Raw genomic sequence first — 26,926 nt, forward strand, 5'->3', positions numbered from 1 at the left:
TAATGCCCCTTTCCAATTTCCTTTAAAGAAAGTTCACTTGTTCGCACGACAAGTGGTTTAATACATTTAGAAAACGTTGCGCTTATTTAATAACAAACAAGTGATGGGCCCTAGCCCATGAGAAATAGGTTAGTTTATTCGTTTTTCAACGTATGAAGGCTTGTAACTGATCGACGAGTGTCCAAGCGTCAATGGAAGGTTCAGTAACATCCATATCAATGACTTTGACGCGTATTCGGTCATGGATGAGGGTATCAATGGGTTGGCCGGCTTCTCTCCATTGCATCTTTCGAAGCCGCAGTTTGCTGAAGCAATCGTCATCGTCGTCCGCTCTGAAAGTCGACTTTTTCTCTATTCGACGAACAAACAATTGGTATCGTCCGTTATTCTGCACATGTGCACCCAAGCTAGCCAGGGTTATCCCCGGAAGAATTTCCTCCCATGAGTCCACTCCGCCACTGTTGTTGGTCCATGCGCCGAAATGCGCCATGCCGTGCTGCAATATCGCCGTCTTTAAATCATCCATTTGCTGCTCCGTCAGCATCAGCAACTTGAGGACGAGTTTTTCTCCGTCGATAAATGCAAGTCCATCGGCCGTGCCGTCCGTCACCAGTACAATCGCATCGGCAACAAACACACGTCGCGCGTTTCGACATTCTCCGTAGCAGGTATTACGACTGATCGTGTTTCCGCAATCCAAACACTGCCAACAAAGCGTCAGAGTAAGGATGGATTTGACTGAACTAGTCACTTTATAAATGATGGCTTCGTCCGCCGATTTTTCCTCTTCCGATTCTATAAATGAGCAGAGATGCCGTCGTTCCAAAAGATCTGTCGCAATCACACCCTTAGCCCGATCCGACGGAGCGCCCAGGGTGACGGTTGTGAGGTTGTTGGCAATACAGTAACAGCCAATGATGTTGTTGGCCTTTTTGCGAAGCAAATTGCGGAAAATGACGGTGGCTCCCGGCAGCAACCCAGATGGGTAGGTCCGCGTCGACACATCCATATAAATGTCAAACATATTGAGCCCATCGGTTTGACGAAGACGTAGAAAAAGAATGCGGCCCGGTTTTCCTGTGCCGACACCGATAGATCGAAACAATGCTACGGCATGTTGATCCACCACTTCATCCACCGTGCGTCCTTCTCGGAACTCCTTGTTGACAATTACTCCTTGAATGTTGGCAAGTTCTTCGTAAAGACCCCCTTTGACTTCAATGAGACTGATCTTGGGTCCATTGGACACCTCGGGTTTATTGGCGGCCAGGAGGTCGTTCACGTCATAGATTACGGATGAATGACGCAGTGGATTGTTGGTTGTATCAGCACGGTATTGAGGTATTAACGGAATGGTGTAACTCTCCCGACGATGAATGACTTGGTAAAATGTGTGATGGTTGGCGTCGATAAAGTAAATGCTGGGCTGGGTTTCCAAAGCTTGTTTCGCCTTGCGGTAGGTGCTAGGTTCAATGCGAAAAGTATCGGTATTGGCAAGACCGGATAAAACGAACCATGATCCCACTTGCAAGTTGCTCACATACTGTAGACTGCCACTCCGTGATCGAAACACCAGCGTCACCTCGGCAGGATCGCACCGTTCCGTTACACCGTATCGCATTGCCTGAACCCGCTTCTCGAGGTAGACCATGCCACGATCGTCACTCTGTGTTTCAGTCGCGTACATGCCTGTCGCCAAGAACAACCACAGGTCCTCCATCGTATTGGACAACGTGACCGCAGTAAAATGACTCAGTTGATCGGTCAACTCGATGGTTTCCAGGAAAAACAATGGTACGTTTGGTCGCAAGGCAGCCACGTGGGTCAGATGTTTCGAAGAACAGATAATGTAAGTGTGATCCAGCAAGATTTTGTCGCCTTCTTCTGCGACATAGGACAAGTCTTCGCAGATCATGCGGTATTGCTGGAGGAGGTAGAGATCACCCACAATGGGTCCGTCGTCGCCCTTTTCTAGTTGCACCACAAGTGGCCATGCATGAGAATTGTCCGAAACGTATAGACGTCCGTCGGCCAAGCTCGTAATAACGCCCAATATCCCGTAATGCTGATGTTTGGATTTGTCGCCCAAGCTGTAGTGCGATTCTAGAAATGGGACGGTCATTGTTTTGGTCGTCGCAGCCGAGGAAGAAAACGTGTCGCGGGAAGGTGCCTTTGCAAGCTGCAGATTCACCAGTTGAGCCATGGTTGGGTACCCATCCAGGGAGATACGATGGGTCTCGTGCGTACTAGCCGAAGTCGCCACCGCAGGACACGTATAACCATGCTGCAGAAAATCGCCCAACAGACTCCCAAACAAACCGGCCGTTCTTGTTCCCGTACGCTTGAACACTTGATGAGCCAAGTCGTTGCCTGTCTTTAGGAGCAAACTGACCTCCGCCTGCTCAAATTGTTGTCTAAACTTGTAAATCAGCGCAGCGTACACTTCCAATTGTCGCATCATCTGAGAAAAGTTGAACCGCTGCTCCAGGCAATGAACGTAAACACCGGCCGTGAGTTCCAGGTTGCCGTCGTCTCCCTTGTTGACGTATTCTATCGCAGGCAACAAAGAGTGCTCATTCACCCAGTCACAGTGATCAGGAAATTGCTCGATTTCAATATGGCTGCGCATGCAAGTGACAAGCGCCAATCGGTAGGGTTTGCCGTTGTTGACATAAGGTGGAAGACGCCAGGTTTCATTCAGCAGGACAGACTGGCCGATATCAGATTCCAATGCTACCATGTGAGCGTGGTGGATGCGTAACTTGGTTTGAGGACGGTAAGGCCGCATCGACGAATAACCAATGTGATGGAATAGACACAGAATCCATTGGTGATCGAGTTCGTACATGCCGAAAAGATGGTCAATCACTCGGGTAACGGTACCCTTGAAAAGGGGAATGGTGGTCGACATGACGGATCGTTGTATGACCGGCGAATAATGGGATGTTTCGGTGGAAGCGATCTGCGATGAAGCGGCAAGGTCGGAATACAGCATATCGTAATGGGACTGGGTGATACGATGGTAGGTGGATCGCATGGATTTAAATCGAAAGGCACCTCGCTCGGTAGGCTGACGACCCGAGACGGTGACGGCGGTAAGGTTCATGAAACAACACAATGTGCCAATTTGAAAATCATAGTAATACTTTAAAAGATCATCGCCTTCAAAAACAATCATACAGGAGAATAACGAGTCATCACTCATTTCGATAAAAAAGACAGCCGGCTGTCCCGCGCTGGTATATATAACAGATTGGGCAAAGATGCGGCCCATAACATGTACATGACTATGTAAACGACAGTGCTGAAGCTGATGGGGGGTATGTACAGTGAGTTGTTGAATACGGATAAATTGCACCGCCACCTCGTCCGCTCGAATGAGTTCCCCCACGACAGGGGTGGCCGAGGTCACACGGTAAGCATCGCTTAGCTGGAATTCCAGCATCACCACGCCATTGTCGTCGCTATAGATGAAATTCCACCGACGTAAACACAGAGCGGATCCGTCCAAGGAATGATGGAAACGATCGACTTGGCAAAGAATGGTATCGTCGGTATTGAGATCGCTCATGACAATCACGCCGCGTGGCAAATGGTCCGCTAAATCGCCGGAAATGACGCGTAGAATCCCCATGAGTTCCACTTGAGCCGTGGTGGACGTGCAACTTTTACGTCGCTCAAGTAAGCTTTTCACCGATATTGTATCCATTGGTTTTCAGTCCTGCATAGCCACATCCATGGAACATCCAACCCAACTAAATTAAAAAAAAATATTGGGCAGGAACCAAAAAAAAAAAAAAAAAGAAGTCGGCGCGGGAATCATCCCTGCGAATGCTCATTCAGAAGGGTGACTGTTCCACAGGAATAGGGTGGAATGAACTTGATCCGTTACGCGACATTTCAGAGAAAATTTCTATCAAGGCCATTAATTTTTTCATCCTATTCGCATAACACCATGGTTGTCATTTCTTTTACAAAAGACACTTACCCTCCATGTTAAATGCAGGCATGGACATAAATATACTGTCTGCATCGATTTCGCGTTGTCTTTCCAGGATCTGGGTCAGTTCTGGGTCTTCTGCCCAGCTGGGTATAACGGTCGCCAAAGAATCACAACTCTCATTATCATCAATGACAGACCTCTCCGCCTGGGCTGGCGTCGTTTCCGTACCATTCGCTTGCGCTTGCTGCTCCAGTGTCTCGTTAGCTGCCAACTGGATGGCTTTGGATGACAGCTTGGCTAGTGTTACATTGGTTTGGAGGGGCTTGGTATATGGCATGGTTTTGGAACTCGTAGCGTATGCTAAAGCCGATTTCTTCTGCGGCGCAGCCGAAGTCGACATGAGATTTCTCCTGGATGCCAAACTCGCTGGCGACAAAGGTTTCTACAACAGCCATTACCCCTGAGTTGAGCTGCCACAAAATCGTGAGTGGGTAGCCAATCTTTCGCTCTTACCTTGACGGCTGTTGCCTTGATTTGAGAAGCTACAGTGGGTCGTGCAAAACCCATTTTTGAAACTTTGCTGATGCCGTTGTTGCTGATCATGTTCGTGGCAGGGGTAGTGATAGGTGGGGCCTATATGATGATCCACAGGTCAGGTTATGTATAATGTTTCTAGAGTTTTGTTTACCTTTTTATTGGCGGGCGACTGCGGATTGGCACGGGAGTTTGATGAAGCGCCAAGCTGTCCATTTGTATTAATTTCATGTACTAGATTCTTAATCCTTTTTTTTTACATGTACTCACCGATTTGATCCGTTTTGCAGAGTGATAATTGACATCATTTGACTAAAAAATCCAAGATGAATTATCAAAATAAAAGATCAATGCAAAGAAATTTAGGGCTAGATTACCTGTCGCTTGTTGTTTCGCTCTATTGAGGTATTAGAAGCGGATGATCCGGTAGACGACTTTGCAGAGGGAGAGCGCCGGAATGATGGTTGTTTTGTTTTTGCATTCGCTTCAATGATGGCTTGAATTCCCATACTCGGGCGCGATCGTCCACCCACGATATCAACATGACGGACAGATTCGACAATGCAGACCTCATCATCATCATCATCGTCATCGTCGTTGTTCCGCACATTATCGCCGCCATGTTCATCAGGCTGGCTTGGTTTCGTTTCAGTCCAAGAATGCGCTTTTGGACTCGCTCGCGTACGAATTGGAGTGAACGGTGTATATGGTTCAGGACTGTGATCCACATCCCACTGCTTGTCATTAATTGAAGGATCGGTTGTAAGAAAAGTGGAGAATGCTTGTTGTGATGATGATGATTTTTCCGAATGGTTTTCCGGCGATAGTGGTACATCCAAGGACATGACTGATGATGATCGTTTAAGCAAGGTTCTTCTGCGAGTATCGTTTGGTGCCGTGGGCGTGGGTGGCAAGGAATCCGAGGTTGCTGATGACCGTCTTTTCGAATCCATGCCATCTGCAATGGCTTTTCTTTGAGATGATGATGTTGATGGCGATGATGATGATGAAAGGTCTGATGAAAGGCGTAGATTATTTAATAGGGACGATGTAGTGCTTAGTCTGCTGGATCTTCTTTTTGTTGCATATGATTTGCTTTGCGACGACGTATTTATCGAATCCATCGTGTCTAAGAAAGAAAGAAAGAAAGGCGAGATCAACATTTGATCCGGCAAACGAGTACCGACTCTAAATTTGGCGTGCCAACATACCGGTGTTTGCAAATGATGAGCTTGGATTGGTGATGTTCACTGCGAATCGTTCCAAGTCGTGCTTATCATGTGTTGTGGATGCTTTACTGTAAATGTCATGCTGAATCGTACTGGGTGCCGTGCTGGATGTTTTGCGTATTGAATCCAGTAGTTGCTTTTCGCCCATATTTGCATCTTGCTCCTCTTTATTATAGAGTGGAGATCTCGAACTGCCAGCACGGTGGCTTGATATGGTTGTCTGCGTTTCGTTATCATTCTGTGGGTCGGAGGAGAGTGATAATGAACGGGGCTGATTGGTGGGCTCTTCCTCCGTTAAACATGACATAGTTGATATGACACTGGCAAAGGGTAGAACATCACTGGGAGAAATAGGATCGGGGCTCGTCCGCACTGGCGATGGTGATGGTGATGCAAGTTGATCGTAGTCTTTCGTGGAGGAATCGCGCAAGGTACTGCTGTCGTCGTCACCCGAGGTCGTGCCAACATTATGAAACGATCGTCTACTAGCTAAAAGAGCTCTATAGTGCAATAAAATTCTTTTCAGTACGTTTTTTGAAGAAGGGATTATCATGGTGGCAAACGCTGGAATTACCTTACAGTAGAAGGCGACTGGAACCAACGACGATGCATCTCGCTCACTTGGCGGACACTGGCTATTTTCTCGTCGCCCAATTTGCGCCATTTTGTTTTTTGTTCCTGAACCCACTGCAATCCTTTAGGATTAGGCGGGGGACAAGACATGGTCAACGATGGTAAAATGTGTAAAAAAGAAACAAAAAGGATCAGGCGTGGTTCAAACAAAGCATTCAGGGAGCGTCACATTAATTCTTGCTTGATCGGACTCTGAATCGCGTAGAAAAATTTCCTTGAACCTTTCATGACGCGTGGGATCCACAAGCAAGTGGACTATTTCAAGTCAAGATTTTACAATATACTATGATTTAACAAGACCAATAAAGGCTGCGATACACTCCAGTACGTACTGATTACTTTTGGTTGATTCAAAGCATTATTTAGTTGTGTTTTCAAGGCCAAACTGAGCCAAATGCTTGGCTCGTTTATTTATTTATTTTTTTAATTAGTTAACATAAGACCATGGTAAGCAATACATTTGCTAAAGGGATAAGAGGAGATTATGATGGTTTAGGCTTTCTTTTCTTGGAGGGCTTCCTTTTTGGATTTGCTATTGGGATCCAGGTATGGTTTTTCAGCCTAGAGAATAAAGAATTAGTTTAATCTTATCCGATCATCATGGCCAAGTTGATTTACCTGCGGGGTGACGCGCCATCCATGTCGCTTGCCGCTGCCAAGATAATCGAAAATGGCATTGTGGAAGGTGACGCGGTTATCCCACACCGCCACACTGTCTTCGGTCCACTTGAATCGGACCTGAAAATCGGCACTGGTGGCAATCAATTGATAAAGGTAGTTGAGGATGGCGGTGGATTCTTTAGGCGACAGACCCACAATGCGACGCGTAAAGTAGGGTTGGACATACAACGATTTCCAGCCGGTGACGGGATGCGTACGAACCACTGGATGGATACTTTCCACAATACGACGACGAACGGGACGACCTTGGGCCACCGCTTCATCGATTTGATGTTGGCCTGAATGCACAGCTTCAAGACCTTCCAAGAATTTCTGGAACGCAGGCGACAATTTTTCATATGCCGCATAACCAGATGCCCACAATGTATCGCCGCCCACCTCAGGGAGTGTATCAATCTTGAGAAAGGTCAAACCAGCGGGCTGCACTTCGTAGCTCACATCCGTATGCCAAACTGCGCGGAAGGAAAAAAGAGAAAAAAAGAATTAACTTGATGAGAAGGCCAACTTTTTTTCGTATCCGTAGAAATAGTCTACTTACTGTCGGCAAAAGAAAGATGTTCATAACCTTTGGTAGACGAATTTTCATCAAAGTAAATAATGTGGAGTTCCGGCAATCCTTCGGGATGGCCAAATGTGTTGTGAATGTGAGGACGGCCAAAGTAGCGGCCCAATTCAACACCTTGATGAGGTGTAATATCTTGATTCCTGAAAAAGACTACACCTCTTTCGGCGACAAGAAGAGCCAGATCATTTTTCTGTTGGTCGGTCAATTGCGACAGCTGCAGACCATGGACTTCCGTGCCAATGTGAGGCGTCAGATCAAAGATCTTTTCCGCGTTATTATACAGCGAATTTTTAGCAGGATCAGCCTTGTGGCCAGGGTCATGATGCTCAAAAGATTCCAACTCGGGATACTGTGAGAATGTAAGATCGCAAATGGCAGGTAAGAAAAATGAATTGGATATCTGTCCAACGGTCTTACCTTGGTTTCCGGGAAAACAATGTATTTTCCTTGCTTGCGTGCGATATGCTTGAGGTCGAGCTGTTCAACTCTGTGGACGAGTGAGCCTTGGCTTTGGATGAGGGTGTCTTCGGTGTGAGGAGGGGCCATAATTCTGTACAAGTAACTTGAAATGCACCTGGATCCGTTCTCTGGCTGTACTTTTAAATACAATTTTTTTTTTTTTTGGATGGTGCAAAACAAGTTGAAGCCAAGAAAGGTGTCCTCATTCAAAGAAATAATAACGCCATCCCTATAGCTTTGATTCGTATAGAGTCAAGGGTCCATTAGTGTATTGACGACAGAGGCAGAATGGATGGTGCAAGAAAAAAGGGGGAAAAGTGGTCACAGGCCACAGCTCAATACAGGTCCACCCCATCTTGGGTCTTGAGCACGCAATCTGTTATGCACACATTGTTGTTGTCACAATCCCTAATATGCTCGTACGCAGATGAACAATATGCAAAGTGTATTGTGCAATACTTGCTCATTCAGTCAACCTGCGAATTTTCTCTAGCTGCTCATCGAAAAATTACGACAGCAGTTAATCGAAAAACTGTCGTTCCTGATGCGTGCTTTCGTCCATTTTTTCTATAGCTGTATTACATTGTTAAAATCATTAAAACACAGGAATACACTCTCCAGTTTGGAGAATAAAGAAAAAATACAAAAGTTACTAATAAAGTATATCTACAAAACAGTGCAAATAAAAAAATATAATGACAAAAAAAAGAAAAAATCTCAAAATGGGTGGGAACAATGGATGATGCAATTTATCTACCATTGTTTGCAAAATTGTCGTAGAGTGGATTATCCATGTCCATTTGCAGGAATTGGTCGCCCACATTCGTACCGGATTTACCATGATCAGAATTCAAGTTGCCATTCTCATTTGTTGGCTGATTCGCCAAAAGCGTCATCAGATCATCCGACAAAAGATTATCCGAAAACTGAAGCACCGAAGGATGGTCTTGTCCTAGATGTGGGCATATTATTAATAACAATTATCTTGTCGAATTTGACCATTTAGCTGGATCCTACCTTCTTGCAACATTAAGGAATCCATCCATTCTATGCCCTCCATATTGGCGGACGGGTCCGCCGAATAATCTATGGATGCTCGCTGTTGTTGGATCGGTATCGAGGCGGGAGATTGGATTGAGTGCCCAAAAAAGTTGAATGGATCATATTTATTTTCCTTATCGGGCGTGCCAAGGTTCGAGGGGGTTAGAGGTGCGTACGACTTCTGTCGCTGTGTATTAGGGTTCCAAGCACGCGCTTGCATGTGCGGTGACGGTGTGGTTTCCATGGGTTGTGCTTGGTGGTTCGAAGCAAACATGCCGGTAGGCACGGAAGACGAGTATCGTTGACTGTCTGGCGTCGGCTGCTGATAAGGGGAATGGTTGGGCTGTTTGGGCGAAGGTGAGGTCATGTACGGTGAGTAACGTCGCGGCGGCGTTGGATGGGACGGTTGGGAGGACATGATGGGCGAAGTAAGGTTCATATTGGCAATCGATTGATGCAATGAAAAGTTGGATCCGGCCGAACTTGATAAAAACATGTTTGAATTAGGGATAGACGATGGACTACCCATGACAGGCGAGGCATCAGGAAAAGAAGCCGCCGATGATTGATAATCGGGAACGGACTGCGGCTGACCCCAGAATTCCGTGGCGTTGGACCCCGACATTGACGTACGTGGCCCCTGTCTCCCAGCCTTGACAAGTTCACGTTCTTCCTGCAACCGCTGTAGCAAGATGGCTTTCCTACCTGTCGCCGGCTTCCCGCGTTGTCGAAGCATTTCTTTAAGTTCGCTCACGGTGATATCATCAAAGTTGGCATTTTCCAGCTGGAAATCCAGTTTGCGTTGGTATTCTTCCGAATCCAACGGATACATGGCGCTCAGTCGATTGACTCGTTGGATTTGGATAGGCATCGTCCGTGAAGGGAATGAACTAGCCTGCACGTCAGTGGGGGCAGAGGCTGTGGTCGTTGTTGTTGTTGTTGCGGCGGCCGTGGTGGTGGAATAAGGTGTTTTGTTGAGATGGATGATCCCCCTACTGGCATTAAATTTTCCATTCCCACGTGCATTGATGTCGTTTGGCAAAGTGTAATCGTGCGATTTCCGACGTGCGTTGGGATCGGCGCTTGGACCCACGTTTGGACCCACGTTTGGACGTGACACATACTGTCCAACTGACAAGGGAACCGACGATCCCAACACCGTTCTGCTGTCAGAGCGGTTTGATCGCGGATTGGTGTTGGAATAAGACGATGACATGGTCATGGATGAACCCTGGTTCGGTTTCCGTGAGTAGTTGACGCGAAATTTAGCTTGTAATTCGCTGAAACGGCGTTGATGGTCGATTTCATGAGGCACAGAAGAGGATTGCTTTGATCCGTGACCGCCACTGTCGCGAGAGATGGGAATCGGGTTCGTTCGGCCCATGCGTCCCGTTCCCAATATCGCACTCAGTCGACGACCGTCCTTTTTGCTTTTGCTTGCTGCATTTCCCCTGTCCGTTGTCGTGCGATGAGCCATGGAAGTGGCGGCGGGGGTGGTGCTGGTAGTAGTTGTCGTGGCAGCTGAAGATGCACTTGTATCACTTTTGGGTGTTGCGTCTTGTTTTTGCGTGGAGGGAGGGTAAGGCGATTGGCCAAACATGGCCGAGAGGTTCGATCGCACAGGTGAGACTGTTTCCATAGGCGAATCGGATGGCGGCGCCGCGGTGTGAGCTTGTTGTTCAGCCTGGCGTTGCTCTTGGAGAAGCTGTTGTTGTCGTGCAAAATTGGGGTCCGAAAATAAAATGGCTTGCTGGTCTTGTTCACACATGGCCGTGAACAATTTACTGGCTTCGTCTGGCAGCAAGTTGTCCATGATATTGTCCGATGGCGTAACACCGAGGTCAACCAACGAAGGCTGCATGTCATTGCCATACATGGAATCCCATGTCGGTAAAAGAGCATCGTTGCCGAGCATGGCCGATGGTGATTCCAGCGAACCACTCAATAGGTCGGACTCGAGGTAGGATGAGGATGTGGTTGCGTCGGCATTCTCCATGGAAAAGTTGGCCAAGGTGCTGTCCATGGATTGACGGTGCAAAGGCATGTCGAGGGATGAAGAGAATATGGAATCGTGGTGTTGACTATCGTGTGCGTCATAATTATCCGGCCGTTGTCCCGTGGCCTTGTTGCCATGGCTGGTGCTGTGTGGATACATGGTTGATACACGATTACTTTATTATTACGGTCGTACTTCGTTTTTCCTTTTTTTTTTTTTTCACTGGCGTATGTAAAGGATGCGGTTTCTTTTTAGTCTCTAGTACATTTGTAAAATTCCAAAACAAGGAAAAAAAGTGGGAAAATAATGGGTTTTCGTTGAACCCTACCTGGCGTACTTTCCCGAAAATCCTTTTTTTTTTCAACCCACGTCACTCACAGACAGTGCATCACCACGTGCTTTTCTTTTTTTCCCGAGACAATTACCATCCATTTGTATTATTTTACAAGTAGAATTTGATATAGCACTTAGATAGTTGAGGAAACAACCGGCTTTGTCGCGCTCTATCTCGATAAGCCCAAGTAGGCAAATATGGCAATAGCATCGATGCACTGACAATTGTCGGAGATCATCGTTGTGATTCGACATGCCGCCCATTTCAAATACCGCCACGCCCGTGTTGTCGGGACAAGGTGGCCTTGGCGTTCGCCCCTGGATGAGTGATTGACGGGGTCGGTCTGATGGCATGGATGCAGATAATCATTTCCCTTTCACAGGATAACATAAAAAGCTATGGTTATTTGAATAATCTTTGGTTCGCGCATTGTTACTCTATAAAAGTTGAACCAAGGTACAACATGAAACTTACGTAATTACAAGGATGGACAGATTCTTGTGTGACACCCGATGCGAAGAGGCGGTTTCAAAAAATCGTTGCAAGTCACAAGAACCGAAATTTCCAAGCAGGAAAGGTCAGACCCGGCATTCACCCCGCTGCATCCCTACTTTCAGTGATCAAGCGCCCCCATGCCATGGAGACTTTGCAAGATGTGCTTCGGGGATCGACGCATAAAGAAGTAGACTATGTTCAGTATTTTATTTTTTTCCCGCCAGGCCAAACCAACGAGGAGACGGTTTCCAAGTTACAAAATCAACGGATCGTGATCACCGACTTTATTCAACCGTGGATCCGTGATTATCTTTGGCAAAAAGACCGATTCAGTCTTTCCATTGGCTACGACGATCGCAATGGTAAGTGACGATCATCCAAGCTATTCGTAGATCAATCGCCTCATGGAGAAGAGATGCTGTCTAGATCCTGCGTATCCTTTCTTGTACGGCGTCACCCGATTCGGCGATTGTGTCAATGATCAGTGGTTCATTATTTATCTTTTGCGCGAGATATCGAAAAAGCTGCCAGAAACCGTGATTTCGGTGGCGGATAACGATGGTGAAATATTGTTGATTGAAGCGGCTTTGGAACTACCGGAATGGCTTGATCCAATGACCAGTCGCAACCGCGTATTCATTCATCAAGGACTTGTTCACATTATTCCCCTTCCCAGCACCCCGGCCGATATCATTGAGATACCCATTGCCGGTAAACTCCAACGCCAACGTGCCATTGAACTCGTCCGACAGCAGCGCGTCCACACGCAAGCGGATCCGCCTGTCCAGGAGGCGATTTTGGAACGCATTCGCGAATATCCCCAAGCCGCGCAAACCGAACGTCATCGCTCTCGGTGCATCTTGCCAAAACAAGCGGCTTTTGTTCTTCTCAAGGAACCGCAACTTCTGCCGCTGGCGGTCGAAGCCTTCTATATACGTGATCCTCTCTCTCTCAAAGCGTGTGCCACGATGCGACAGTTTCCTCCCGCCAATCATAATCTAGTATCGACCATCACCACTTTTACCCGCACCACCTTTGCGCAAACCGTCAGTCAAAAATTCTACCCTCCTAAGCCTTTCCATCTTCCTCCTGTCTCGCAAAAGAAGCAGCACCGAGCTGCGGAACTGGGGATGAAGTTGGCCTGTGGCTTGGAAATGCTGTACGCCAACAACTGGGATAAAACCGATGACGAAGATGCTACCTCGTATGCTTTTGATCGCGACCCCAAATGGAAAGAGTACGTTGCCAACGTGACGCGTTTGGGCTATTTTCAAGGGGAAAGACAGGGTTCACGATTATATCGAGAACGGCTGGAACGGGCAAAGGAAGAGTATTTGAAGCAAAGACGATTACCTGCATCCGTAACTTACGAAGATGTCGACGTCGATGATATCAATACATTCGCCGGAAGTCTGCCGTTTGGGTCCATGTCGCCGCGGAAAAAAATTGATGCCATTCTGGCAACGTATTCAGAAGAAGAGCTCCAACAGATGCTCGAAACTCACGACTCAGAGGAGTCCGATTCCGAGGATTGGATGCATGTGGATCCCCAGCAACTGGAAGACCTCTTGAATAAGCGAATGAAGCGAATGCAAGAAAGTGTCATGGCAGACATGGATCGAGAAATAGACCAAGAGGAGAAATCCACCGAGGTCGACCTGGACAAAATGGTGGCCAACTTTGAACAATTCATCGAAGGATCACGCAGCGGCGTCGAAGGTGTACAATTTCCTGGGTTAGTATATATTTTTTTGCGTGTGAATGTTTCGTTTGCATTGGTCTGATGTGTTTCAATGAAATAGAGAAAGAGACTCGGACGATGAGTTTAGCGAGGAAAATGAAGAAGACGACGAGCTGTATGATGAAAATGAAGATGCCGCTGTCTCGTTCAATATGGAGAAATTTATGAGCATTCTCAAAGGCGTCATGGGTAAGAACCGAATCGATCATTGATAGACATGATATAGACCATTCATTAACGGGCCGAATATAGACGATGTGCAAATCCCGCTGCAACAGCAGCAGCAGCAGCAACCTGATGAACCGGAGATTCGGAAGGAAGAAGCAAGCGCTGATACAGAATCCAAGGATACGTTACGAACAATGATGGACGAGATGGACGAGGAAATTTATTCGCACGATAAAATCACCGCCTCTTTTGCCGACGGTACATCAGAAGGAATGGAAGAGCGTGAAGACGCTCCTGTCAATGTACGACTCAATCTCGTCAAGAATGTGTTGGAGAGCTTCAAGAGTCAGCAAGGTTTACCAGGTCCTGTTGGCAATATACTTCACCAGTTTGGTGTGGTTCTACCCGCCGATGAAGATCAACCAGAAGAAAGCGCATCCGACAGAAAATAATCCCCTATACATCCCGAAAAGTATTTTGACCTAATAATACACGCAATGGTGGTCTCTTGTTTCGACGAGTTTTGACAATCTCATCCATAATTAAGTGTTTGTATGGTTTTTTTTTTTTTTTTTTTTTTGCCCGCTCGTTCATTGAAGATACTGTGAAATTGGTTCCCTTCTTCATGTGTTACCTTGGTCCCTTGGACTAGCCGCTTTTGACATGGTTCAAAAGTGGGTGATGATAATTTGTATCACCATCTTGTACGTCCATCATTGGTTCAAGTCGTATTGCTTGCCAAGCAATCAGGCCATACCAAGGAACCCAGCCAACTTTGATGATGAACCGAAAGAGGGCCCGATTAAACAACCGTGGTCTTCTCTATCCATTAGACCGGATATTCTTACTTTTTGGCCTTGTGGCCTTGAGGGGTGAGAGGCTATTCTTATTCCTGTCAAGAGATCAACGCGTGCCAAATACACAGTAAAACAATGTCATGAATTTTGGATGCCCTTTTGTCTTCCTATTCTTGCTTCAATGCCAAATTAAATCCATCAGACAATCCATCGGTCCAGAGACATTACACAATATGTATTACGTACACCGTTATCAGAAAAGAAACAGGCAAGAAAAAAAAAGATTATTATAATATAGAAGTTTCTTTTACAATTAAGTCGATTTACAAAGTAAATTATACTGTACCGGAGGGGGATTTGCGTGTATATATGTGAGGTGAGTGTGTGTGTGTAAGTATGCGGGAGGAAAAGGAGAAAACAAAAAAAGAGATATAAGAAAAAAAGAGATGATCAGGTTCATCATTCATCGTGTCGCCATTTTATTCGGCCACCGTGTACACCATGCGTTGTCTTTGACGCGCTTCTCTTTCAGCTTGTTTCTTTTTCTTTTCAATGATGCGGAACAGATCATTGTCATCGTCGTCGTCGTCGTCTGATGAGTCCGATGGTGTTGGCGAAGTAGGGTTCCCCATCCCCTGATCACTATCCGACATGTCGTCGTAGTATGAATAATTATAATTGCGATGCGGCGGTTTGCTTCCAAACGAGGCACCGCTGCTGGGGCGCCGCGGTCGGGCGGCATCACGCATGGAATATTCCGAAGTCGACCGGTGGCGATCGTACATGGTCGTGTACGATTTGGACGCCGACGGCATAGGCTGAAGGATATGAGTTGGAACGTTGAGTTGGGTCGAACCACTCACGGGCGATTGCGGTGAAATGGGCGATCGCATCACTGGAGGAGAGGAAGGGGGAATAGGTTGAAGGTGAGAATATCGATAGTCGTCGGAACGCATGCGAGAATGGCGATTGGGCGTGGGAGCCGTGACCTGGTTACCCATGGGCGCTGGTGTCGTAGGATGATAGATAGGTGGATTAACGGTGTGGATAGCATTGACTGGCCGGTTCCGCATCGCCACGTTGGATGCATACGGATCGACCGCTCCAGGTTCATGATGTGGTGTCAAGGGAGCAATCAACGGCCCTCCCAAGGTGCTTCGAGGATAACCTTTGAACCCATTATTGGATGAAGGAGGAGGGTGGTTCACAGGCTGAGCCAAGAGATCGGGCGTGGAGGAAGATCGGTTGAGGTTGATGTTACCGCCGCCATACATACCTGGGGGCGGCAGCGATGGTTGACCAACAATGCTGGTCCGATACGACGCCGTGGTGGATTGTTTCTGATAATCTGGGGCTGACACGGTGGTGGCCAGCGAGGCGTTGCGTGATAAGGGTGCATTATTCTCGCCCCAGGATTGACTGGATCGCCAGGAGGACATGGACCCATGAGATTTGTTGGAAGACCGCGAAGCCGTGGAATCTGAACGGCCTACGGCGGTGCTGCTTTTCGCATTACGTAACGTAAAAGTGGTTGAAGAACTCGAGGCCACCGAAAGCCGTTTGATCTGTAAGGCTAACCGATCTTCGCTTCCTCGTTTCCCTTCGTAAAAACTGTCATTGTCTTCGGTATCACTATCCATATCATCGCTAAGCATCATGACGCCCATGCGTTCCGATATCTCGTCATCATCATCATCGTCAATCGGTACCGAGGCGCGTGGCCATGTGCCTACAATAATGGGCATTTCAAGCCACGACTGCTGCGCGGCCGTAGACGGTTTGCCGGTCAAGTTGAGTCGCACCCGTGCTTTATAGTGAATATGCAGCATTTTATCTTTGTAACGAATGGTGGGTGGAGTCGATGTGGGAATCAGTAACTGGCAATTGATCGATATCGAGAAATTGTAAGGGCCCAGGATTTTGACATCATGTTTCGTGGATCGTAAAATGTGCTCTTTGAAGACGGTATTTCTAAAATGAAAAGAGTAATTTTTTTTTTGGGGGGAGGGTCAGTTTTCTCATGTGTCCATTTTAGCCGGCAAAGGGTTTCCCACTCTATCGCTTATCGCTGCTCACCTGCACGTGCGGATTTCGACGGTTCTTACTAATTCTACTTCCAAGGCTTGCTCTCGTGTGAAAGGTTCAAAATGATTGACAACAATACGTAAAGGTACGATATCACCTAGCAACAGTAGAACAAAAACCATGTGAGTCATTTTTTTTATATATACCACTCACCATGCCACTGCCAATGAAATTCTCATGTGTCTCCTCGCTTCTCCCCTCTTCCCCCCACCCCCCAAAAAAATCCCTAACTATTTTCTCTTTTTCTTTTTTTTTTTTTACCTCTTGTGTAGCCAAAGCGCGGGATAGAGAGGCTAAGCTGGCATTTTTGATTATACTTTGCATGGGGTAATACAAGGTCAATTGCTTTCTCTTGTGGTTTGGCGTAAACCGGTGTGGTGATATCGACAAATTCCAAAATAGGAACAATGTATTCGGCTTTGGCGCAAAGCGATTCAGGCATCATGGGTCGATCGTGAATGGCGGTAATCCAATATCGAATGCGTGCCTTTCGTTTACCAAACTGTGCAAGGGTAAAAAGGAAGAAAATACAAAAAAGGGATAAAGACGAAACAAGTGCAAAGAGTCAGTTGACGAGTTACAAAAGCAGTGCAGATGTAAACGCGCAAGTACCTCCATACTGCTGGGTAAATTGAGATCGTTGGGTACGGTGAATTCAAATGAAAACTTGTGTTGCCGTGGTTCCAAGACATGGGTTTTGCTGCCTTCGATCTTGGAAACAGGAAGTATCTTTGTGTTTTGGAATAGATTGATAGTTTCCTTGTCCTTTACAGACAAAAAGATTTCGCCCGTGAACCGAACGACAATGTGGTTCGTTTTCGTGGCACTCTTGGGATGCACAATAACATCGCCTAAACAATGTAATTCAGGTTTTCACATTAGTTCCTTTCCACAGACGTTATACCGCGTAACTGTTTTCGCAAAGTTACCTTTGATAACTTCGCCTGGAAAGTAAAACTTTTCTTCTTTGAGACGAATGTCAATGACTTTGTTTCCTTTGCTTCGACCTCTCATAGCAAGGTCAAACTAAACAGCGACAATCACGAACAGTCGGATAATCGCTTCTCGTTTTTTTGGTAAAACTGAGCTGGAATGCACGGGGTTTAATGAAGAACGAAAAGCCGGACCAAGCCTAACAGGACCTTGTGCTTGAATCTCTTTTTCGCAGAAAAAAAAGAAAAACAAAGGGAAACAACCAAAAAGAAGTGTAAAAAAAGCAACAAAAAAAAATTGGGAAATTTTCGCACAATAAAAAAAGAATGGAGTTTTTTTCGCATCACAAAAAAGTAACCCAACTGGTTTCGGAAATTGATTCTTGTCGTATGCGTAACACTAGAGTGTTCATTATTTCCTCCAAAGTCTCCTTCCTTTCTTTATCATTTATTTCATTCCCTCACTTCTCAACCACTTTTTTTGCAAAAGCCTTTATCAAATTGATACGTCATGGCCAAAAAAAAGTTCACAAAAAAAAACCAAAAAGTACACTGGAAACATGAATAACAAATTACCACTAACACGTCATAAATAGGTGTCTCTCTCTATGCAACCATTGCCGCGGACAATGATGACTCCTTATATGGCCAATCTATCTGTTGTCATGGACTTGTTAGTGATTGGATAAGTGCAACGGTGAATCTGCCGTGTAATGCATCTAAAAACAAAATAAAGGTCAGCGGATGTCGTGGTGATATTGGTTGAATGCGCCTCATTCTTACCTCCTTTGATCCCACCGTACCACCACCGCCTGTCACGCCAAAGGTGGTCCATGATTTCACATCCGAAGTGGGTTCCAAAGCCGCCCATGAGATACCCCCCACTTTCTTCATATTAATCTCCACCTTGGTTGAAAGTGCTGTGAACTTTGAATTCTCAGGTTCAATCAACTGTGCAACCGCAGAAAAAAAAGAAAAAGCGTGTCAATAATTTCATGGCGGCTCTTTTTGCTTTTTTTCCAGAAATACTTGCATGAAATAGTTGGATGGTTTTCTTGAAGCGTTGGTTGTTCTTCATCTTGATATCGATGGTGATCGAACGCGACGTGAATTTAACATCGGTGCTTTCTTTGTTCTTGGCAAATATACTCAGGATGACGTTGCTCTGGGTTTGGTACCAATCCGTACGACAATCGACCATTTCTTCTTGATCACTCTGTTACCAAATCCGTCCAAGCCGAAAAGGGAAAATAAGAAAACAAGCAAAAATACCCCAATCGGTTTCTTGGCAACTCTTTTTGTCACTTACCTCCTTTTTATTACCCACAAATAAATGTTTGCCTTGTTTGCAACCTTTGATCTTTAAGAATTCGTCGAATTCAAGCACTTTGCGAGGACAGCAACTCCAGCCCTTGGATCCTTCATGAAAAATGGGTACCCCGGGATGGTAGACGCACACGGCTTCGGAACCGTCGCCTCGCGAAGTCTCATTATTCTTAAAACTGACGCCACATCCTCGTCGCTTGCAGGTTGTACCTGGCGCCACAGGAATGGTTTCGTCGTCTTCCAATTCGGGCTCAGGTTCCTTTTTGGTCTCCTCCTTGGCCGGCACCGCGGTGGCCACGGTTTCCGATTGTTGCTTGGCAGTGCCATACACTTCAACACCGGCCGTGGTGGCCGTGGGAGCCGCCGCTTGCTTGGGTTCTTCCGTGGGCTTGGGCGCGACAGGCGCTTCCGTGGAGTGGCGGCCGTAATGACAGCCGGGAATCTGAAGGAATTCGTCGAAATCGCTTACTCGCTTGTTACAGCATGACCAGCCTTTCAAGCCTACAGTCAACACACTACGACTTAGTACCGTTGCGTGACCGTGGTCCAATGGATTTGCCGTCTGTTTACTTACCTTCATGAAAAATGGGCGCGCCGGGATGGAATTGACAAGCTGGAATATATGCGAGAAAAAGAAAATCAAGATGAGCTTATTATGATTGACGTTGACAATGGTATGCGGACCTGTGAAATGGTGGACTTACAGTTGTCAATATTGTCGTCTGGGTTGAACTCCTTTCCACAGCCTTTATGCGTACACTTTGGCATGGCAATGAGGGAAATGGTTTCGCGAAGAAAGTAATGGAAGCTGATGGTCTTTTCCCGAATTTTTTTTTTCAGACTGGGTCCACTGGATCTGTGACTTGCTGCCTGTCAGACACCAACGAGCTTAAAAAGGAAAAACCTCTGGAAATGCCAACCATTGGGTTATACCTGCATAGACCTCAGCATATTAAACAATTGGCTCAATCAATCATCTTCTGGTTCCCACAGCAGCTGGTACAAACCTGCCATAAGCGCATACCGGTATTATCAGCTTACGCGCATAAATACACTCCTTTCCCTGCATTTTTGTCGATTTGTGCATGAAAATGACTGATAAATCTATGTGAGTCCTTCTTGTATCCATGCTAGTCAGTCATACATACAATAAGTTCCATGTTCATTCAAGCATATTAACACCATGTCAAAAATGGGTACCAAATGTTCTTTCTACGTTCAGTACAAGGGATTGTATGCAATCGATTGGTTATTTCTCGTGCAATTCTTTCCTTCCGTTAATGTGACAAAGTGTCAGCGAGTTGAACGTGCATATGATATGACTTTTTTTGTGTGTGTGTGTCTCTGTGAGTGTGTGAGCAGCCATGTCATTTTTACAGTATTGTGTCGTACCAACACTTTTCAATTTCCGCCCATTCTCTTTGAAACTTACCCCATACAAACTTTCTGATATATCATTATCTTCCTTGAAATGACTTTAACTCCTACCGACAAAGCCCAGAGCTACATGAAAAAATGCGGGAGTCAGTCCGAAGACCATCATGGAGAAATTCAAAATTGCCAGATCTCGCGTCTACGGCATCGTGAAAGAGGTTGAGAACGCGGAAACTTCGAGCGCAAATCAGGCTCTGGAAGGCCAAAGAAGTTGACGAATCGTGACAAACGTCACATTAAGCACTACGTAGTCAAGAACCGGCGAGCTCCTCTCCGTGAAATCACCCAGAAAGTCGCAGCCCATGTCCACCGAAACACCGTACGTCGTACTCTGCATGACATGTGTTACTTTTCGCGAATGGCACACCAAAAACCTCACCTGACACCACCGCACAGGTTAAAAAGAGAGCAGTTTGCCAGGAAGCACAAGACTGGACCGTCGAGGACTGGAAGAAAGTCCTATGGACCAACGAAGCAACTTTCGAGTTAGGCGAGAAGAGTGGCCAGGTTCGTGTCTGGAGAAAGAAACACGAACTTGACGATCCAGATTGCTTAGTTCCAACCTTCAAAAGTGGACGATCCACAGAGATGTTCTGGGGTGGCATCATCATGGTCAGAAAACCGAACTGGCCCTCTTTAAAAACTACGATCGCAATGATAGAAGCTGCAGAAGTAAGTCTGAAGGCTTCATCGAGCTGGTCTATGAAGCGTCACTATCACGTTTCTTGGCCACAAGAGAGGAGCCCTTCGTCTTGATGGAGGATGGTGCACCCATCCACCAAAGCATCGCCTCCAAGAAATGGGTTCAGGAGCATGGCATCAAGAAGTTGGATTGGCCTGCACAATCGCCCGACCTGAACCCTATCGAAAAGTTGTGGCGCAAAATGAAGGTTCGCGCCAGCGCGAAGTTCGAGGTCGGGATGACACTGGAGCAGTTTCGGGGCGTAATCCTGGAAGCGTGGGCTTGGAACCTCAAGACTGGGACAAGCTGATCGAGTCGATGCCGCAGAGAATGCAAGCAGTGATCGATGCCAAAGGTGGGAACACTCGGTGTAAATTGGCCAGTTGCTCTGTTTTCTTCTACTTCTTCTTTCTGTTATATAAAGTATGTACGTATCTTGAATATTACTATGCCCCATTTGATGCGCGTAGGATTGTTTAATATCAAGGAGAAACAACCAAAAGATTGTGGGAACCAAGAGGAAGTGAAGGAAAATATTGAAGAAAATTGAAAAGTGTCCTCTTTTTTTTTTTTTTTTTTTTTTGGAACGGCCCCACTCAGTTCCCCTTTCAATTTTGAGAGTATATAATTCAACTTGCCATAAAATGAAAACACATGTCTTCGCTTCCTTTGACGAAGCGGAAGATCAGCTGCATAATTTCATGCTCCTTTCTTGGGTATCGGAATTTGGGTTTCATGAGCGGATGATGCATGTCTTGCTTTGGATGCGCTTGTGACCGACTCAAAGGCAACGCGACGGTAAAATAAGCTTTGCCAACATGAAACTGGTCCTCTTCTTCGTGTACTTTCTCGCACATTTTCCACCGCATAATACAACATCACACCACGAATTGGCCACACATAACCTGCACCCCACATATCGACGAAATCCTTTCACGCAGTCCTGACTAAACATGCCTCCTCGAAAAGATAAAGGGTAAGTTAAAGTTAAAGACCCTCAACTTCATCCACTGATATCAATCTCCCTCCAGAAAACAACGGGCGACATACGTCCAAGTCGACCCCAGCGACTCAGACAGCAATCAGCCCGACTTTGAAAGAGACATCGAGGCGGCCGTACAGGAAAGTTGTCAACAAAGAAAAAAAGACGAATGCAAAGGTGCTAAACTTGAAGAGAAGGATGACGATCCTTGATCAATCCGTGCAAGAGGTGGAAAGCGGGCTCAGTGGTAGAAGGACGAGCGACAAGGCGATTTTTTAAACGGACACCTGCGGAACTGGCTGCCGATCGTTGCATTTACTATGGAACTTTTATGACGAACGTTTTTGTGCTTTAAGGTTCTTAAATTACATTGGCAAGCAACGTGCGGAAGCGGAGTTGGTGAACGTTTTTTTGGAAGGAGGAAAGAAGTATAATAAACGTGGGGTGAAGACTAAGAAGCGCGATCAGGAGAAGATCGGGAGAAAAAGAAGAAAAAGAAGCCACGACGAAGAAAGAGAGGTAATCCTAGTGAAACCGAAAAAATAATTTATCATGTAAATGTTCCTCCCGGAAAGAAGAAAGTCAACCGCATCCAAGGTATTGTTTTTGGCATCAGTCTACTGCTAGATAACGGTCTTACGAATATTATTTACAGAAGAGATGATAAATGGCGAAAAGCACGACACAGCCCGGTGTCAAGATTCCCGCTGGTCGCTTTTGGAGACGCTTTTTTTCGCAACAGCATGAGAGGAAAATTGGCCGGACTGGCCAACCGTTGCCGACAGTTGCTCCGGAGGGCGGAATATCAAGGTCTTCTGGCGATCGCCGATCTGCCGGAATGCAATACGTCAAAAGTAAGCTTGTTGTGCGTTTAAAGTGTGCGATGTACTAATCCGATATCTTAAAAAGTCCTCTTTTTCTTGGTGGGCCGCTGTATTTGTATGGGTCATAACAACCTCATCATGACAAAATTATGGCTTGGGTCGATGGTTGTGGTGAAACAATGTATATTTTCAAACCTATGTGCTTTACAAAGGGAACGACCCATGGCCTTCGTCTGCCACCGTTACTCTTGAAATCAATTGATCAAAGTGTCAATATAAACCTTGGGTGTGGCGAATAGGAAACAACTCGCTGTTTCGCACAAAGGATGAAGCGTCCAATCAACGAGCAATATTAGACGAAATTTTTTGTAGGACAGCCGGAACCACAGATTGGGGTGATTTTCTTCCTTTTTCCCTTGTTCCGTCCTTCACCCACCCAACTCTGTGCTTATTTCAACCATGTCGGCCAAGTTGTTCTCCTACGAAGAAGTCTCCAAGCACAGCACCCGCAAGGATCTGTGGATGATCATTGATAAGAAGGTGTACGATATCACCGCATTCGTCGATGAGGTACCGCTCAACTCTTTTTTTTTTCTTCATCATCACCGAAACCCTCTCTTTGACCGATAATCCCCGCTCATCTAACCGTTACTTGTTGTGTCTATAGCATCCTGGCGGTGAAGAAGTACTGTTGGACGAAGGTGCCAAGGATGCCAGCGGTCCTTTTGACGATGTCGGTCACTCGGACGATGCTCGCGATTTACTCAAGAAATACTATATTGGTGATGTCGATACTTCGGTAAGTCCTTCGCTGACACCTGTCAACCTTGGTTCATCCAGGACTCAACAAATATGCTTACGCATAATCGTCTTTTTAGTCTACACCTGTTGTTGTATCAAGACAAGAAACGCAAGTCCTTGATAATGGTCCTCAGGGAAAGTAAGTAATTTTTTTTTTTTTTTTTCGGAGGGATCGTGACAAGACACGGTGGACGTGGCCGATACTGACGTGATTTTTTTTTCTGTGTTTTTCACAGTCCTCTGCGCATTATTGTTCCTGTATTGCTTTTGGCGGGATACATTTACTACCGCTTCTTTATGCAAAACTAAACATCACCAACGGAGGGATTTTTGTAGACTTGGTAAAAAAGAAAAGAAAAAACCGAAGACGTTCTCTCTTCACTTACTCTGGAATAATAAATCAAAATAATCAATTGACCATGTTCGTGAAAGAAATCGCAAAGAGGATAGAAAAAAGAGGAAATCAATTATAAAGAGAAGAGGATGATATGGAAGAAGATATGATACAAACGAAAGAAAATGCGATGCCGAAAATGATAGAAAAAAAAAGAAGAAAGAAAGGGATACATCAGGAATTACTGAAAACCGTCTTCTGACATATCGCTCAATTCAGGTCCGTCATCAAAGACACCCAGGTCCAGCGAGAGCTCGTCATCACTGCGCGTCAATACTTCTGGTCGTCTCGTCCCGCGTTTCTGTGTCAAAAAAAAAGACGCATCAATAATCCACCGTCCCTTATCACCGTTCGATGTCCAAAGATACTTTACCGAGGATTTTGTTGGCGCAACCATGGGCTCGTGCCACGCTTTGAATGGAGCCACGTTCTCATCGCTGCCGGAAGACACGGTGACGGCGGCGCCGCCCGTGCGCTGTCGGCGTAAAGCTTTTCGATGGGATGCACGTGCCACCACACGTTTCTTGAGATTGTTCTCCCTGACCCGATGTAAAATGCTACTGGACGACGACTCGGACAACTCGCGTTGCCACTCTTCTCGCAGAGCAAGCACAGAATCGCCCATGTCACGGACACGGATCGGTTGAGGCGTGCGGAAGATGTCGCCTCTGGCTAGCGCGGCTCGACGTGTGGAATTTCGACTGGGACTCATATCGGACAAATCAAATGGCATGTCGTCTTCGACCATCAGCTCTGCTCGTGCTGTTGGCTGTGAACACGAACAACCATCAGTACCTTTGTTCTATTTTTCCCAATGTTTCATGTTTCGTTCACCTTTGGTTTGTTTGACTTTTCGCTTTCTTGCATAATTTCGATGTATGGTTTTCCATAGACTGTGAACGGGGTTCCTGTAGAGATCTGATATTCGCGTAGTGCTCCTTCCAACTCTTTCTTGATCTGATATACCAAACTTGGTTCAATGATGTGTTACAGAGTGTAGACCAATCCTTTTCTTTACCTTGGGAAGTTCTTTTGCGATTCGTTTTCGGAACTTTTCCTCCCTTAATAATCGACCAGGATCCCGATTGCCTCTTCCAAGTAGTCGTGAAGGATCGTTGGTGGTAGCCTGTATGGTGACATGTTCTAAGTATCAATGTGTAAGAAGCGGCCCAACAACCGACACCTACCTGGAATTCTTCCACTTCTTTCATTAGGGTTCTATGCCGTTCCACCTTTTCCAGTATGTATTTCCGATCCTCGATCAGTAGCTGAAGGCGTGCAAGTTCATCTTCATGGGCCTTTAACGCGTGATTATTGAATTCATCTAATACACCATGAAGCGTAAGATAAGCAAAGGTTTGAACGCGCCGGATGCACAATGCGAAAATAGTTTACCTGTGAAGGCCGGCTTGAACTGTTTGCGTTCGTCGGTGGAAAAGTACAACTGATCCCATAACTGATGAAGCTCGTCGCGTACTTTAAGAGTAAACTCTTCGGCTCGTTCCAATTTCATCCTGAGCAATCGTTCTTTTTCCATTTCATACTGCCACTCTTTTTGTTAGTCATTGGGATGTCGTGATGGCCAAAAGCAAGAATGGGATCATCTACCTTTTCGAGATCCGCATCCGATAATCCGTTGCTGGTTTCCAGAAAGGCCAGGTACTCTTCTGGATCCACCCCCAGCTTGTCCCACAACGGATACAATGTACCTTCAATTTCATGCTTTCTAAACTCGCGCTGCTGTTTCATCTCTTCGAGCTGGAAAAAAAAATCGATTCATAATGAATACTCTTGCTTCCTGCAACGAACCCGATTTACAAATTGGTGACGTATTGTTACCTCGGCAATCTTGTGCATGATATGATTTAATGCATCTCCTTTTAACAATTCTCTGCAAATCCAGTCTTTTCTTTCGCCTCCCAAGCCAGGGTGCAGCTGTTGCAAGAGCTGTTCTTTTTCCGTTTGCGGTCCCAAGCCGAGTAACGACCATAACTGCTTTAATTGCTTGGCACACTCTTGCAAATGGTCGATTCGGCATAACTACAGGTTTCAAGGGTTTCAGTGGGTTGTTGTGTCGCATTTTCAGATCTATCGGATTGCTCACATATTCGTTTTCGCAGCGTCTAATTTCTTCTTTCAACTGATCCATAGCCGAGGGCGAAACGTCAATTTCTGTATCGGTCATGAGATTCACATTGGCAAAATCACTTAGTACAACGGCGTGGTGCTTCAGCTGACTGTACAACTCTGTAAAACCATCCCACCGTCAGCTCGGTTTCGTTTCATTCTTTGTCTATTCCTCTTTTTCTTTTTACCTTGAACAATGGCCAATTTCGCATCATAACGCTACAACAGTGATGGAAAAAAGTCAATGCATGGATCGAATGCCAGATGCCACAAAGGGGAAGACGAGCCTTACTTGTTTGATCGCTGTTTCTTCGGTTTGCCAATTATCGGCCGTTGCTTGGAGGGTGTCCTGTTTTACGTGAATGGTGGTGGTTGACGGCACAGGTTCCCCCAAGAGTCGATAATAAGTAATGATATTGGTCCGTATTTGTTCGCATTGAGCATTTAAGGCGTCGCGGTGCTGGGTCATTGTATGAACGTGCTGATCTGCCAATTGGATCAAGTCTGAAACCAAGGCGTTTTTCTCATTCTCGCGGCTATCCAAAGGTTGGCCCATTTCCTGCTGCAGAACAGCCAGCTGCTGAAACCGCACATCAAGCTGTGCCACAAGTTCTTCTGCCGTCATGAAAACTTGGTAAAGATCATACACAAGAATGCGTATCCTTCTGAGGAAAAAAAAAAAAAAAAAGAAATCGTCGCCTGAAAACACGCTTTGGGAGTTGT

The 26,926-nt window shown here is 46.0% G+C and overlaps 10 protein-coding genes across 10 annotated transcripts; 3 read left to right on the forward strand and 7 right to left on the reverse strand.

Annotated features, from left to right (window-relative positions):
- Positions 1-39: 39 nt before the first annotated feature.
- BYT42DRAFT_578672 (CST, telomere maintenance, complex subunit CTC1-domain-containing protein) lies at positions 40-3,803 on the reverse strand. The gene has a single exon (XM_051569301.1). The coding sequence runs from the start codon at positions 3,707-3,709 to the stop codon at positions 146-148; it is 3,564 nt and encodes a 1,187-aa protein (XP_051421068.1). The 5' UTR covers positions 3,710-3,803; the 3' UTR covers positions 40-145.
- Positions 3,764-6,476, reverse strand: BYT42DRAFT_646905 (uncharacterized protein). Its single transcript, XM_051572695.1, has 8 exons — positions 6,281-6,476; positions 5,689-6,206; positions 4,855-5,606; positions 4,748-4,789; positions 4,632-4,685; positions 4,457-4,576; positions 3,989-4,385; positions 3,764-3,913 (listed from the first exon to the last, which is right to left on the reverse strand). The coding sequence occupies exons 1-8, from the start codon at positions 6,427-6,429 to the stop codon at positions 3,840-3,842; spliced, it is 2,106 nt and encodes a 701-aa protein (XP_051421069.1). The 5' UTR covers positions 6,430-6,476; the 3' UTR covers positions 3,764-3,839.
- Positions 6,477-6,831: 355 nt separating this feature from the next.
- BYT42DRAFT_594807 (uncharacterized protein) lies at positions 6,832-8,131 on the reverse strand (the record flags this gene model as incomplete). The annotated part of the gene is made up of 4 exons (XM_051570799.1): positions 6,832-6,900; positions 6,958-7,472; positions 7,559-7,934; positions 8,003-8,131. 4 exons carry the CDS (start codon positions 8,129-8,131, stop codon positions 6,832-6,834), a joined length of 1,089 nt encoding a protein of 362 aa, XP_051421070.1.
- A 399-nt stretch (positions 8,132-8,530) lies between these two features.
- Positions 8,531-11,399, reverse strand: BYT42DRAFT_606785 (uncharacterized protein). The gene is made up of 2 exons (XM_051571157.1): positions 9,062-11,399; positions 8,531-8,996 (listed from the first exon to the last, which is right to left on the reverse strand). Exons 1-2 carry the CDS (start codon positions 11,238-11,240, stop codon positions 8,794-8,796), a joined length of 2,382 nt encoding a protein of 793 aa, XP_051421071.1. The 5' UTR covers positions 11,241-11,399; the 3' UTR covers positions 8,531-8,793.
- Positions 11,400-11,990: 591 nt separating this feature from the next.
- BYT42DRAFT_578675 (SGT1 protein-domain-containing protein) lies at positions 11,991-14,354 on the forward strand. The gene is made up of 4 exons (XM_051569302.1): positions 11,991-12,272; positions 12,337-13,645; positions 13,713-13,840; positions 13,904-14,354. The coding sequence occupies exons 1-4, from the start codon at positions 12,053-12,055 to the stop codon at positions 14,269-14,271; spliced, it is 2,025 nt and encodes a 674-aa protein (XP_051421072.1). The 5' UTR covers positions 11,991-12,052; the 3' UTR covers positions 14,272-14,354.
- A 426-nt stretch (positions 14,355-14,780) lies between these two features.
- On the reverse strand, positions 14,781-17,944 carry BYT42DRAFT_578678 (uncharacterized protein). The gene is made up of 5 exons (XM_051569303.1): positions 17,631-17,944; positions 17,314-17,552; positions 16,963-17,203; positions 16,693-16,798; positions 14,781-16,587 (listed from the first exon to the last, which is right to left on the reverse strand). Exons 1-5 carry the CDS (start codon positions 17,713-17,715, stop codon positions 15,096-15,098), a joined length of 2,163 nt encoding a protein of 720 aa, XP_051421073.1. The 5' UTR covers positions 17,716-17,944; the 3' UTR covers positions 14,781-15,095.
- Positions 17,945-19,829, reverse strand: BYT42DRAFT_52961 (chord-domain-containing protein). Its single transcript, XM_051565393.1, has 6 exons — positions 19,664-19,829; positions 19,534-19,572; positions 18,943-19,460; positions 18,667-18,849; positions 18,432-18,584; positions 17,945-18,290 (listed from the first exon to the last, which is right to left on the reverse strand). Exons 1-6 carry the CDS (start codon positions 19,725-19,727, stop codon positions 18,240-18,242), a joined length of 1,008 nt encoding a protein of 335 aa, XP_051421074.1. The 5' UTR covers positions 19,728-19,829; the 3' UTR covers positions 17,945-18,239.
- Positions 19,830-22,028: 2,199 nt separating this feature from the next.
- BYT42DRAFT_616143 (uncharacterized protein) lies at positions 22,029-22,269 on the forward strand (the record flags this gene model as incomplete). The annotated part of the gene is made up of 2 exons (XM_051572036.1): positions 22,029-22,051; positions 22,107-22,269. 2 exons carry the CDS (start codon positions 22,029-22,031, stop codon positions 22,267-22,269), a joined length of 186 nt encoding a protein of 61 aa, XP_051421075.1.
- A 1,026-nt stretch (positions 22,270-23,295) lies between these two features.
- Positions 23,296-24,105, forward strand: BYT42DRAFT_578691 (cytochrome b5-like heme/steroid binding domain-containing protein). The gene is made up of 4 exons (XM_051569304.1): positions 23,296-23,451; positions 23,549-23,680; positions 23,760-23,821; positions 23,919-24,105. The coding sequence occupies exons 1-4, from the start codon at positions 23,341-23,343 to the stop codon at positions 23,989-23,991; spliced, it is 378 nt and encodes a 125-aa protein (XP_051421076.1). The 5' UTR covers positions 23,296-23,340; the 3' UTR covers positions 23,992-24,105.
- A 152-nt stretch (positions 24,106-24,257) lies between these two features.
- BYT42DRAFT_616145 (microtubule associated protein-domain-containing protein) lies at positions 24,258-26,828 on the reverse strand (the record flags this gene model as incomplete). Its single annotated transcript, XM_051572037.1, has 11 exons — positions 24,258-24,377; positions 24,450-24,845; positions 24,911-25,033; positions 25,095-25,202; positions 25,264-25,400; positions 25,472-25,619; positions 25,685-25,834; positions 25,916-26,116; positions 26,181-26,323; positions 26,392-26,422; positions 26,496-26,828. 11 exons carry the CDS (start codon positions 26,826-26,828, stop codon positions 24,258-24,260), a joined length of 1,890 nt encoding a protein of 629 aa, XP_051421077.1.
- Between the last annotated feature and the right edge of the window lie 98 nt (positions 26,829-26,926).

The sequence above is a fragment of the Radiomyces spectabilis genome (assembly GCF_025331425.1).
Source record: "Radiomyces spectabilis strain NRRL 2753 chromosome Unknown BYT42scaffold_10, whole genome shotgun sequence".
Taxonomy (NCBI): domain Eukaryota; kingdom Fungi; phylum Mucoromycota; class Mucoromycetes; order Mucorales; family Radiomycetaceae; genus Radiomyces; species Radiomyces spectabilis.

Excerpts from the sequence above, each read along its gene's own strand:
- BYT42DRAFT_52961 (XM_051565393.1), bottom strand. The coding sequence starts at position 19,727 with ATGCCAAAGTGTACGCATAAAGGCTGTGGAAAGGAGTTCAACCCAGAC. Across the intron at positions 19,573-19,663 it reads AGACGACAATATTGACAACT|CTTGTCAATTCCATCCCGGC; the intron begins GTAAGTCCACCA and ends CATATATTCCAG. Across the intron at positions 18,291-18,431 it reads TGACAGGCGGTGGTGGTACG|ATAGATTGGCCATATAAGGA; the intron begins GTGGGATCAAAG and ends CCATGACAACAG.
- BYT42DRAFT_578675 (XM_051569302.1), top strand. The coding sequence starts at position 12,053 with ATGGAGACTTTGCAAGATGTGCTTCGGGGATCGACGCATAAAGAAGTA. Across the intron at positions 12,273-12,336 it reads TGGCTACGACGATCGCAATG|ATCCTGCGTATCCTTTCTTG; the intron begins GTAAGTGACGAT and ends GATGCTGTCTAG. Across the intron at positions 13,646-13,712 it reads GAAGGTGTACAATTTCCTGG|AGAAAGAGACTCGGACGATG; the intron begins GTTAGTATATAT and ends TCAATGAAATAG.
- BYT42DRAFT_578672 (XM_051569301.1), bottom strand. The coding sequence starts at position 3,709 with ATGGATACAATATCGGTGAAAAGCTTACTTGAGCGACGTAAAAGTTGC.
- BYT42DRAFT_578691 (XM_051569304.1), top strand. The coding sequence starts at position 23,341 with ATGTCGGCCAAGTTGTTCTCCTACGAAGAAGTCTCCAAGCACAGCACC. Across the intron at positions 23,452-23,548 it reads TCACCGCATTCGTCGATGAG|CATCCTGGCGGTGAAGAAGT; the intron begins GTACCGCTCAAC and ends TTGTGTCTATAG. Across the intron at positions 23,681-23,759 it reads TTGGTGATGTCGATACTTCG|TCTACACCTGTTGTTGTATC; the intron begins GTAAGTCCTTCG and ends TCGTCTTTTTAG.
- BYT42DRAFT_606785 (XM_051571157.1), bottom strand. The coding sequence starts at position 11,240 with ATGTATCCACACAGCACCAGCCATGGCAACAAGGCCACGGGACAACGG. Across the intron at positions 8,997-9,061 it reads TTCCTTAATGTTGCAAGAAG|GACAAGACCATCCTTCGGTG; the intron begins GTAGGATCCAGC and ends GCCCACATCTAG.
- BYT42DRAFT_646905 (XM_051572695.1), bottom strand. The coding sequence starts at position 6,429 with ATGTCTTGTCCCCCGCCTAATCCTAAAGGATTGCAGTGGGTTCAGGAA. Across the intron at positions 6,207-6,280 it reads CAGTCGCCTTCTACTGTAAG|AGCTCTTTTAGCTAGTAGAC; the intron begins GTAATTCCAGCG and ends ATTGCACTATAG. Across the intron at positions 3,914-3,988 it reads GCCTGCATTTAACATGGAGG|AAATTTTCTCTGAAATGTCG; the intron begins GTAAGTGTCTTT and ends TGGCCTTGATAG.
- BYT42DRAFT_578678 (XM_051569303.1), bottom strand. The coding sequence starts at position 17,715 with ATGAGAGGTCGAAGCAAAGGAAACAAAGTCATTGACATTCGTCTCAAA. Across the intron at positions 17,553-17,630 it reads TCCAGGCGAAGTTATCAAAG|GCGATGTTATTGTGCATCCC; the intron begins GTAACTTTGCGA and ends TACATTGTTTAG. Across the intron at positions 16,799-16,962 it reads GCGCTTTGGCTACACAAGAG|GTGATATCGTACCTTTACGT; the intron begins GTAAAAAAAAAA and ends TACTGTTGCTAG.